Source organism: Mchenga conophoros, linkage group LG1 (genome assembly GCF_057382185.1).
Source record: "Mchenga conophoros isolate Kocher_MC1m ecotype Shallow Benthic linkage group LG1, M_conophoros_male_GT1.1, whole genome shotgun sequence".
Taxonomy (NCBI): Eukaryota; Metazoa; Chordata; class Actinopteri; order Cichliformes; family Cichlidae; genus Mchenga; species Mchenga conophoros.
Window position 1 is genome coordinate 13109481 of NC_140526.1, and position 12774 is coordinate 13122254.

The 12774-nt window shown below is 39.7% G+C and overlaps 1 protein-coding gene across 1 annotated transcript in view; it reads left to right on the forward strand.

The window, feature by feature from the left end:
* Positions 1–702: 702 nt before the first annotated feature.
* LOC146583051 (ras-specific guanine nucleotide-releasing factor 1-like) overlaps positions 703–12774 on the forward strand; it is a 31487-nt gene continuing 19415 nt past the window's right edge. Inside the window, exons 1-4 of the mRNA XM_085265225.1 lie at positions 703–1361; positions 6681–6787; positions 11441–11588; positions 12350–12442. Of these exons, the coding sequence (XP_085121351.1) occupies positions 1086–1361; positions 6681–6787; positions 11441–11588; positions 12350–12442 (624 nt within the window). The 5' untranslated portion in view covers positions 703–1085. The remainder of the gene's footprint in view (positions 1362–6680; positions 6788–11440; positions 11589–12349; positions 12443–12774) is intronic.

A 12774-nucleotide genomic window follows, 5' to 3' on the forward strand; every position in this document is an offset into this window, starting at 1 on the left:
GAAAATTCTTGTTGCATGCTCTCCTGTGCCTGCATGGGTTTCTGCTATCCAAAGACGTGCTTCTTAAGTTAAACAACGACTCTGCAGCTGTCCATGTGTGTGATTTCTGTCTCATTACATTATCCCTGTGATTGACAGGTGACCTGTCCAGAGTGTGGCCCACCCTTTCACCTATGACAGGTGGATGTCATGGATGTTTAAGCATTCTTACAACTTTTTCCAGACCACTTGCATTGCTCATGTTGTTTAAAACAGCTTTGTTTTCTCGCCTGTGGTTCTGTGCATTCTGTGTTATTAACAGTGCAAGCCAGTCTTCTTTGGAATAATAATAAATATTGCAATATTGCAGTATTACGTTATTGCATTACACTGATTCTACTACGAAAATGCTTTGAATTGGCTAAGCAACTGGATATTCAGCGGGGGATCAAGTGTTCCTTCCGGACTTTCTCGTGCTTGTGAGTTTCAGTGCACACACAGAAAGACGCTCTCACTGCATTAGTCGCGTGTGATATTAGGTGTGTACGTAAACGCGCGTGTGTGCGTGCGTGTTTTCATTCCTGAAAAGCCTCCCGATAAGCTTTGGGATTCTCGACGTGAATCCCGTCTTTCTCCGTCTGTGTTTATCCTCGGAGTTTCTGTCCAAGGCGCTGAAATTTGCAGCTCCGGGGACCGGTCAGGTGACTGCGCGTTCTCCCTGCGAGAGCAGGGTGCTGAGTGTGTGTGTGTGTGTGTGCGTGCGTGCGCGCACGCGCTCGGTAGACTGCACGCGGACACTTCAGTCCTCATCATGAGCGATTGCGCTCATGAGGAAGGCTTTTCTGAGAAGGCGTCGGGGCTACGGTAGTAGCCTAGGCTTGCAGCGTGGATAGGTTTTTGCAGCCGAGTGTGTGACTGACTCTTCACGCGCATCGTCTCTTTCTCTTTTCCTTTGGCTGTTGCAAAAATCAGTGCAGCAAGTGTGGATGGCCACACTGGAGTGGGCTGCTGCCCACCAAGTCTGACTGTGTTTTGGAGGTGCTGAGAAGGAGAACATGTAAGAATCCGCAGGCATCCCCGCAGATCCTTTCGGATTCTCAGCCAAAATGCAGAAAGGGATCAGACTCAATGATGGCCACATCACCTATCTGGCTCTTTTGGCGAAGAAAGACGGGACGAGGCGAGGTTGCTTGAGTAAAAAAAGCTCAGACAACACAAAATGGCATTCAAAGTGGTTCGCTTTGTTGCAGAATATGCTTTTTTATTTCGAAAACGACTCGAGCTCACGCCCCTCCGGACTGTACCTGTTGGAGGGATGTGTTTGTGACCGGGCACCGTCACCGAAACCGTCTCTCTCAGCGAAGGAATGCTTAGAGAAGCAGGTAAGATATTGATCGCACGGGGAGCTCCCTTAAGTCTGACTGACACTGTCAAGGCAGTCAGTCTCACTGAACGAATACACAGAGCGGTCCCCTCCTACTGTTTTCCCCCCTTAAAATCCCTTTGATCAGCTGGGCTCTGCGTTACAGCCACATTTATAACAGGAGGTATCGTGTAGACACTTTTCACCAGAAGATATCGCCTATTCATCACGCAAACAATTTCCCAGAGATGCTTTTGCATTACAGTTGACTTGACGTTTTAGAGTTACGTAATGGCGTCATCCTAACCGATTGATTTTCTCGATTATGAACCAAAATAGCCTCAAAGCCTTCCTCCGAGGTTAAATGCACGAAAAATACCACGTCAACAGCAAACAAAGTTAGCAGAATTCACGCAAATATCTGCAAACTTTGCACATTATCTTAGCCTCCTCTTTTCTGTTCATCTGTTGCATCACATTTGGATGCAAGACGCTGTATTTTTAGACACCCCAAATGTTCCGGGAATGCAGCACATATAAGGAGTAAACTTAAACTGCATCCAAACTTTGTAGGTTGCCATCTTGCGGAGGAGAGCTGCCCCTTCCTTGTTGTTTTGACGTATTGATTTAATTCCTTGTCTTGATATTAATAGCATCCTACCTTGGCAACTGTGTCTCCCCGGTTTATAGCGGCTTGGCTCATTTGATAGCTCTCTCATTATCATGGGTTGTTAACGACGGCCATGAATGAAAACCAAACGATGTCCCAGCAATGCTTTTCTTTCTCAGTGCATCCCCCTATTCTTTTTTTAATTCCCCTGGCGTTTAGTGCCATGGATTAATATGTGTGAGGGATAAAAACAAAAAAACAGTTTACAGTGGGGGTTTTTATGCCTGCAACACATTCAGAAATAATTTTAGTGAGAGCGTAGTTTCCCATGTTGGAAGTGCTTTGGTGTTTTGAGGCAAACTGGTGCTGTATAAAAATATAAAAATAAAAACTGTGTATAAACGCATTTGAGCCAGAGAAGTGGTCAAGCTGCTGTGAGCTATGACTGCAGTCACCTTCTGAAATCAGCTCTGCCAGCTGCAGTCTCTTCTGCTTTCCCTGCAGCAGAGGGGATGAAGAACTGAAGGTAAAAGTCAAAATGATAGGCCATTTTATTTGTTCAGTAATCATATTCTTTGTTTATGAATAAAACAGATTCTGAATGTGATTTTGAACCAATTACACTGGAATTTTTAAAAAAAAGAACTAAAGCAAAAAATTCTAGAAAGTCTGAACTTTTGGTCTTGTGGATGTGTTCCACTTTTAATATATTGTATATTTGCACAAAAAAACTTTCCAGGAAGTAATTGTTGATAGTTTTGAAGATAGTTATTGTGAAGGTGGCGATTTTGGTGTTCAAGGTTAGGAGATAAAAACCTAAAGTGTTAGACGGAAAAAAGTGGAAACCAGTTAACATGTCTGTAAAAAGATTTGTGTTTTTCCAAGTTCAATAAAAATCTATAATAATAAACTGAAGAGGAAGAAAAGGCAAGTGAGGTAAACCTATACTGAACTTTCATAAAAGAAAATCTTCACGTCCTAAATATCCAAATCTTAAATTCCATGTGGCTATTTGGTGGCAAATGCTAAGCTTCACTATATTGTAACCAAAATGTTGCTAAATGATGCCTCAGAGGTCTTCTTTCCTTAGATAACCCTCCCCCAACAATCACAAAAAATAAGCAAACAAACAGAGGATCTGATCCAAAACACTGATAAATCAATTATGGAACTGCTTGGTTATATTTGCATGTGTGCCATACAATTTTTCCCATCCACAGTAAAAATCTGTCAAATTATTCACAATCTCTCCAAAAACAACATTGTCTGATATTGTGTTAGACTGGGATCACAGCCCTCTGTTGCAATAATTGTGTTTTACTGTATAGCCTCTAAGAAGAATAAATAAAGGATGGGAACAGGGTAAATCCATTATCTGTGAAATCCACAGCTTCTGCTCCAAGTACAGCTGTACCCAGTTTGCTGTCCATGGTGCTGAACTCAGCTGTCATATGTTCCTCAAACGCTCTTGCCCTCTGCTGTCTGCTGTCTGCAGGCAGAGGAGCCAGGATTGTAGGGGATACTACGAAGAATATATATATATATATATATATATATATATATATACATATATATATATATATATATATATATATATATATATATATATATATATATATATATATATATATATATATATATTTTTTTTTTTTAGTTATATTATGCAATTTAATCGTGAGGATTGCACAGCTGTGGGAAGAGGGGGTCAGCAAGAAAATTCAATATTGGTCATTTGTTGTTTAAAAGATAGAGACAACTAACCCACTTTTGAGGACTTGTTTGCTTTCGTTTCGTGAACTATTCAACTTTGTTTACTGCTCACTGTCTGTTCCCTTAAAACCGTATCAGGAGAAGAGAAATGCTCTATTCTAGGGGTGCAATATGTACTGAGTGACATCTCCGATGACAGCTGTTCATGCAGACTGCTCCAGTGAATTTATTTCAACAATGAATTAAATGAATTTGAAAGCCTTCACTTAGCATAACACAGTCTTCTGTTCCACACATGTCCCTTTGCATAATATGTGTCAGGAACATGTTCTTTCAGTTTTTTTTCTAACTGGCTTCTTTTCTTAGTTTAGCAAAACTATATACATATAAATTTTGAAAATGTATTCACACAAATATGTGGCCTTCTCTCAGTGTGAACACCACACTTTGTAGTTTCCAATCAGTCATGTCTTTATGTGTCCACATGTGTAAATCTTGCAGGGCTCATTCTGTGTGCATGCTACTAAGTCTATATTTGCCTCTCAGTGTACTCCTGTATACGCCTGTATTGATCCATAAACTGAGAGACTGCACAGAAAAGGTGAAATGCGGACAGGGAGACTGATCGATTCTCAAGGTGTCTGTTGGCACACAGATTTCTTTTTCACCATCCTCACTCGGGAAAAACATAAAATGACACCTAAGTCAACCAGCAGACTGCAGAGGTGGTCACAGACAATGGTGCTGTACAATCCTGACGTGGAAACTGGTTCATGTAAGGATTACAGCAGATTCCAGATTTCAGTGGTGTGTATGCATGTACTGTATGTCACCGAGTGTGTGTCAGAGCTGCAGGAGAAATGGCCAGGAGAGCACTGGATCTTATCTGTGTGTGACAGGGAGAGGGACAATACAGCGAATAGATGCCAAGCCAACTGCCACCTTGCTGGGCTACAGCGCTTTTTATAGCCCTCACTCCTCAAAAAGGCAGAAGATCTTTCTCTGCCTCCCTCTCCGTCTGGCTCTCTGTTCTCATTGTGTTCTTTGGAGTGTTCTACTTTTTAAATGTTCTTATTCCCCATTTAGAAGGCGAGTTACGTTTAAGCCCACAGTTACTATGGCAACCCCTATTTGCATCTGAAAAAGTACATTTGAAGGGGCCAACAAAATGTGCAACAACATGCTTTGGCATTGTACTCCATTTAGCAAGTACAGCAAATATGGGCTTATAAGAAATGGGAGGTGAGTTTTCTTAGGTAGTGGCGAGTGCAAATGCTGGATGGGCTATATGTTTTCCTTTGTTGTTAAGAGTAATCAGCAATGGTGTTCCATCAGTCTCTGTGTATACTCACTTCATTGACTTTATGATGTAATCTGAAAATATAGGTCACACATTAAATCATCTATATATAAACAGCATGGCTTTGGCCAGTTTACAGTAATCGTGATAATCCACCTGGCAATATTCAGTGGACAATATCAGTGTGAATTGGCCAATTATATAAACTGAAATAGAATCTGTGGTCTTTGTGACAGAAATGTATACTGTAACGACTAAAGTCGGAGGGTTAAAACATTATTTAACCCTCCAACGTACCCTGTGTATGGGTGTAATACCATCCTGAAGAACACCACTAACATAAGAATAGAAATATTTTATCATAGGAGGAAGGTGCTTATCCTGAGCTAGCCATCGTCCATCCATTCATCCTCACTTTTGACTGTCTATCCAACTTAGGGTTGAGCATAAGGTGAAAGGTGGAACACAACCTGGACAGGCTGCCAGTCTATCAAAGGGACACCCAGAACTAGTTCATATTGATTTTGAATAACCTTTCCATCTAAGGGGACCAAGCCATGCCACCAAAAATACTGCTTGCAATGCATAACTGAACCACCCACCAGATCTCTTTGTTTTTGGGGTCAACAGTTTGGTTTTTCCTTTAATTCATCACCCATCTAGACTGTGTTTATGATACTGGCTATTCTTGCTATGATTTATTTATTTGAATGAGTAGCTGAATAAAAACATAAAAAAGAAGTCATTCTGTATTTTTGTGATTAAAACACGCCTTTAACATTAATCTTACATAAATATAACATTGTCTTATTTTCTGTATTCCAGATGGAATTTAGTTGCTTTGTTCACACATTATTTTAACAAGAGCTTACTTACTGGTTGTGCTGTCTCACTTACCAACAGATACTGTATCTTTGGCAAAAAAAACCAAACCCTGTAATGACTTGGATTTAAATATAGCCACCTAAAAGGTTTAACACAACAGCTCACAGGATGTGAGAGATGGGAAGCACATTACTGACAAAGGCCCGTTCTGCTGCTTGTCAGAAAATAAGGAACATTACTCTCATTCACAAATGAATTGCTCTTGGCATTTGGGAAGGATAAATGAAAAAAATCCAATATATTGGATTTGTGGGGGTCTGTTTACAATGCATCAGTGTTATATAATTTGATGTGTTTCTACTACAAATAGGTTAGCTGTTTAGTAGTGCGGTGACCACCACTCTGGTGATTTGAGGATTTTATCCAGTAAGCCTATTAGAAAACAATTGAACTGCATTCGCCATAATTACCATAACTCAACCCTATGATAATTGGTGAGAGTGTAAAAAAGGGGTGAGGACCCAGGGGTGGTTGTGTCGCTAAAATGCAGCCAAACCACTCGAACAAAACAAAACAAAACATGGCGTCAGTCAAGAGGCTTCCGCCAATTCAGAGGTGAGTTGCCAGGTTACAGACAGAAGGCACAAAGGCTTTATAATGAATCTCTCAAGACTTTTCCCTCAGGATCTCTCTCTCTCTCACTCATTCACACATACAGCACATGTATGCATGTATAAATACACCTTTAAGTAAAATACAGATCAGTGGAAGTGGCTGCTGATTACTAGTGATTAAAGGGTAGCAACATACATTTTATAGCACAATAACAGATATCCTGGTTATTATATGCTGAACAAATATCTGACTCACTCACTATGCTTTTGTTTTCCCAGTATTATTTCACTGTCACGTTCAATCATGACAACCAGAAGGCTTTGGAGCTGCGCACAGAGGACGTCAAGGACTGTGATGAGTGGGTGGCTGCCATCACGCAGGCCAGGTAGCTCTCACACATGACCTTTTACCTACAGCTGTTTAGATAAGGATGTTCTGAGGGGTGGAGATCTTGATGAGAACTGTGCTTGTAACATCTACAGTCAATAAAGATGTGAAAATTTAGTTTGGAACTTATATAGAGAGTGTATAAAAAAGCATAAAAAGCTGTATCCTTTAAATGGCAAACAGTGGGTCACTTCTGTATCTGCAAAATGAATTCAACTTGTAGAGACATCTAGGAAAACATCCCTTTGTTCTTAATCAATTGAAAATGTTTGCACCATAACCACAATTTAGCAAACTAAGATCCCTTTTAGAGTCAGGGTGGATAAAGCACTATATGCTTTAGTGTGAGCTTACCTGACGAAGATGATGAAAAACAGCCAGCTCAAGGATTCACAAAATGAACTCCTTAATGAATGTGCAACATCATTTTGGCTCAGTCAGTCTTTTATACCATCTATAAAGTCAGGTCCACTATAAATTACCATGTAATTCTTGAATTTACAACTTGACAAGTGGAAACTGATAGTGTTTGTACTTGCAAACATAAAAATGGTCAAGTATGTTAACTACTGATATTTGTAAAGTGTACCAGCAGATTGGTTAGGATCCTAACAACAGTCATTAGTTACGATTTTTCCCTGTGTGTACCTGTAAGCTTGATGTGTGTTACAGAGTCCAAAGTATGTTGTTTTTTTTATACTATTATTATTATTATTATTATTATTATTATTATTATTATTATTATTATTATTATTATTATTATTATCCATTCCATCCATCCATTCGCTACCGCTTATCCTTTTCAGGGTCGCGGGGGGCGCTGGAGCCTATCCCAGCTGTCATAGGGCGAGAGGCGGGGTACACCCTGGACAGGTCGCCAGTCTGTCGCAGGGCTAACACATAGGGACAGACAACCATTCACACTCAGATTCACTCGCACATTCACACCTAGTGGCAATTTGAATTATCCAATTAACCTATCCCCACAAGCTTGTGGGGATAGGTTATTATTATTATTATTATTATTATTATTATTATTATTATTATTATTATTATTATTATTATTATTATTTTGGCATGCTCAGAGGGTACATAGTAGAGACATAAGAAAGACACATGGCAGTAGGACAGCCTCTGGTTGAAATAACTAGATTAAGTAAAGGCTGAATGGTTTCTTGGCCAGGTCTACATTGAAAACAATATTTTTTAATCTCAACAGACTTTTTAGTTAAATAAGGGTTAAATAAATAAAGTAAATAAAATAGAAAGAATCCTGATTTGAAATCCTTGGGAAAACTGACAGTGGTACAAAAAAAAGTGTTAAAATTAAAGCAAAAATTTAATTTGGGCCAAAGTTGGGCAATTTTTCTTAACTTTTAAATAAGATTTGACAAAGTTGAAATTACAGCTACTCTACATAATGTTGAAAATAACTGTCCCATCTGCAGCTAATCATCAGCTTTAGTAAGGGCTGGCTAGCTATCAGGTGTAATTCACTGTGATGAATAAATAAATAACAATTTCAGTTAGTGAAAATCATGCTGACTCGAACATAGGCCTGCTTACTACTAATACTGAACATGAAAAACTGTCTCCACTTATCACTAGCTATTAGTAACAAGTGGAGGCTGTTGGTCTGCAAACTTTTTGCATCAAAGATAGGCTTTTAACTTGGAAATCTACAGAAACCAATTTGCATTTGGAGTCAGTCTCAACTAGATTTTGGGGTTTTTTTTGCAGGGATTATGGTGTTACCTACATTTTTAACATAGGTTGCTGCTTGGTTTTTATTCTATTAAGTGGGCATAGAATAGATTTTTCTCTGTATATCTGATGGAAAATGCAAGTGCTATGACTCAGTGTGCCGCAAACTATCATTTGGACCCTTTTGGGTTTGTATTGTTGTATGATTGCTTGTTAATTTGTAATGTTAAAACAACACAGCGGTCATACTATAATGAGAGTAACACATGTATGCATGTATGTTACTTATCTCCTTCTAGATGATTGGACCTTTGAATAAACATTTCCTAGGGAACTGTGAGTGCCACTTTACCAGTTTTACTGATAATTTACGACACCAATTTAAAGTATTAAGTAAATCAATAAAAAACAAAGTGGTTATTAATATTGATTCTTGATTTATGGAGTCCTCACATGTCTAATGAGTGAAATGGCCACTTATGATGAGGGCACAAAGAAGGTTAATGAAAGCAAAACAATACCATCACTCTAAATGTCAACAGTTTGCAATTCAGTGACAAAAGGTCGACTGATTAGAGTCATTGAAGATTAAATTGATTAGTGCACCATCAAGGCAGCAGCACTTACTGTAACACTGTAATAGCTAGCAAGTAAATAAGACTTGTATTAAGGTATCTCAATTAAATTTTTCAGCCGTTCCTGGCATGTAAATGCCATGGGGCTTGAGTATTTCTGAATTACTCTTTATTTATGGTTAACAATCTGCATTGTTAAAGTTAGTTAAATTTGTGTTTTTCGAATTGTGGCGCAGGCCCCTGAAAGTTTAGTCAAGAGAAAAGAGGGGAAAATATGGAATTTATTTATTTACTTTTGGAGAAAATATAAAAGAGTTTACCAAGCTTTATTGCATTAAAACGAGACAAAAACTGTGGTACAGTGGGGCAAAAAAGTATTTAGTCAGCCACCGATTGTGCAAGTTCCCCCACCTAAAATGATGACAGAGGTCAGTAATTTGCACCAGAGGTACACTTCAACTGTGAGAGACAGAATGTGAAAAAGAAATCCATGAATCCACATGGTAGGATTTGTAAAGAATTTATTCGTAAATTAGGGTGGAAAATAAGTATTTGGTCAATAACAAAAATACAACTCAATACTTTGCCAACAAAGGTTATGTTACAATAACAGAGGTCAAACGTTTACTATAGGTCTTTACCAGGTTTGCACACACAGTAGCTGGTATTTTGGCCCATTCCTCCATGCAGATCTTCTCGAGAGCAGTGATGTTTTGGGGCTGTCGCCGAGCAACACGGACTTTCAACTCCCGCCACAGATTTTCTATGGGGTTGAGGTCTGGAGACTGGCTAGGCCACTCCAGGACTTTCAAATGCTTCTTACGGAGCCACTCCTTTGTTGCCCGGGCGGCGTGTTTTGGATCATTGTCATGTTGGAAGACCCAGCCTCGTTTCATCTTCAAAGTTCTCACTGATGGAAGGAGGTTTTGGCTCAAAATCTCACGATACATGGCCCCATTCATTCTGTCCTTAACACGGATCAGTCGTCCTGTCCCCTTGGCAGAAAAACAGCCCCATAGCATGATGTTTCCACCCCCATGCTTCACAGTAGGTATGGTGTTCTTGGGATGCAACTCAGTATTCTTCTTCCTCCAAACACGACGAGTTGAGTTTATACCAAAAAGTTCTACTTTGGTTTCATCTGACCACATGACATTCTCCCAATCCTCTGCTGTATCATCCATGTGCTCTCTGGCAAACTTCAGACGGGCCTGGACATGCACTGGCTTCAGCAGCGGAACACGTCTGGCACTGCGGGATTTGATTCCCTGCCGTTGTAGTGTGTTACTGATGGTGACCTTTGTTACTTTGGTCCCAGCTCTCTGCAGGTCATTCACCAGGTCCCCCCGTGTGGTTCTGGGATCTTTGCTCACCGTTCTCATGATCATTTTGACCCCATGGGATGAGATCTTGCGTGGAGCCCCAGATCGAGGGAGATTATCAGTGGTCTTGTATGTCTTCCATTTTCTGATGATTGCTCCCACAGTTGATTTTTTCACACCAAGCTGCTTGCCTATTGTAGATTCACTCTTCCCAGTCTGGTGCAGGTCTACAATACTTTTCCTGGTGTCCTTCGAAAGCTCTTTGGTCTTGGCCATGGCGGAGTTTGGAGTCTGACTGTTTGAGGCTGTGGACAGGTGTCTTTTATACAGATGATGAGTTCAAACAGGTGAACTCATAGGTGCCATTCATACAGGTAACGAGTGGGGGACAGGAAAGCTTCTTACAGAAGATGTTACAGGTCTGTGAGAGCCAGAGATTTTCCTTGTTTGAGGTGACCAAATACTTATTTTCCACCCTAATTTACGAATAAATTCTTTACAAATCCTACCATGTGAATTCATGGATTTTTTTTCACATTCTGTCTCTCACAGTTGAAGTGTACCTCTGGTGCAAATTACTGACCTCTGTCATCATTTTAAGTGGGGGAACTTGCACAATCGGTGGCTGACTAAATACTTTTTTGCCCCACTGTATATGGGACGTTTTAGAGGTTTGCAAGTGGGGCATGTTAGAAAACACCTAAACTGAGTAAGATTTAACTAAAACACCTGCCAAACATTTCTTTTGACAGGACATTTTCAAGGCCAGGTTTAGGCAAGCTGAACATAATTGACTGTATTGAATATAGGCCTTAAATAACATGCACGTGAACAGTTTAATTATTGCTCACACAAAAGCATCCAACATATGGAGTGCTATCCCATCAAGTATTTAAAGACCTGGTTGTGTAAGTAAATCCTGCACTTTCTGAGGATTTAAGGTCCGTGTTCCAAACATATGCTGATCAGAGGTCTGTATTTGATTTGATAAAGCTATGGAGAGCCCCTGAAACATGCGTTAATGAGGTCTTTGCGTGTGTGTCTGTATAGTTACAGGAACCTGGCTACAGAGCATGAGACCCTCATGCAGAAGTATCTTCATCTACTCCAAATAGTGGAGACGGAGAAAACGGTTGCCAAGCAACTTCGACAACAGATAGAGGATGGGGAAATCGAGATAGAGCGACTGAAATCAGAGGTAACTTGCCTTGTAATTTCATGCTAGTAACACAGTACCTGTATATGTGTGATGTGTGTTTACTGGATAGCATACAGAGAGAAGCGATCAAAAACAGGCAGGCTGAGAGGATAAAGTGAGAATGTGGTCACAGGACAAAGGTCATGACCCAGATTCCAAACCACAATGTTCTGAGTTCATGATGAGCTTTGTAGCTTGCAGTGCCCCTGGGATGTCCTTGTTAGAGACTCTGTAATGCTGTTGAGTGTTTTGTATCCTAATTATTCAGTCTAAACTAAATCAAATGCACCTCTCTTTAATGTGCTAATGGCTAGCTTCAGCTGAACCAAATGTTTTCAATATGCATGAATCGGCTTTTGTTGCACATGATACTGGAGTCTGTGGCTGAAAAACATGATCTACTATCTCACTTTTCACAGCTAAAGAGTGTTCTAGTAATGGTGTTTGTGTTATTTTGTTTAATTTCAGTCTTTTATCAGAAGTTTTGTATTCACATGCTGTGTATAATGGAAGCAAATGCAACAGATTTGAATGAAATACAAAACTGGTATTTTGATGTGTCTGGTGCAGTTTCTGTGTTTATAATTCCTTTGAGCCAGCTAATGGATAGCTGGACAAAAAGTAATTCAAGAACATGAACTGAGATATTAACAACCATAGTGAAACATATTTCGGAATAAGAGATGATCATGAGTAGAGTTTATCTGGCCACATATTATATTCCTCTTACTGAGTCCTGTACTGGTTATGATGAATTTCAGATTGCTGGACTTCTGAAGGACAATGAGAAGATCCAGTCAAATCCAGAGGTGCCCCCCAGTGAGGATGATACAGAGATCAAGAAGATCAAAAAGGTGATCTGTATCAGTATTGCACAGTTTTAAAGGGTAAAGCCTGACTTACCTTTTTTAATCAAGAAAACCTAAATTAATGCAAAGATGCTAAAGGTAAAGCACTGATGATCTTTTCCAGTAGGGATGTTGTTCATTTCTGAAACAGATTTTTGACATCTTTGGGTACCTGCAGTTTTTAAAAAAAAATCCTAATAAATTCAGGGAAGCTCACACTTGATCACGCTAGATCACTGCAGTCATCAGCTTCTTTTGTCCTCAGTTCTACTGAGGAGCTGCCTGATCTGAATTAAGGCTGGAGAGCTTGGAAAGCTTTGAAATGTTAGTTACTGTAC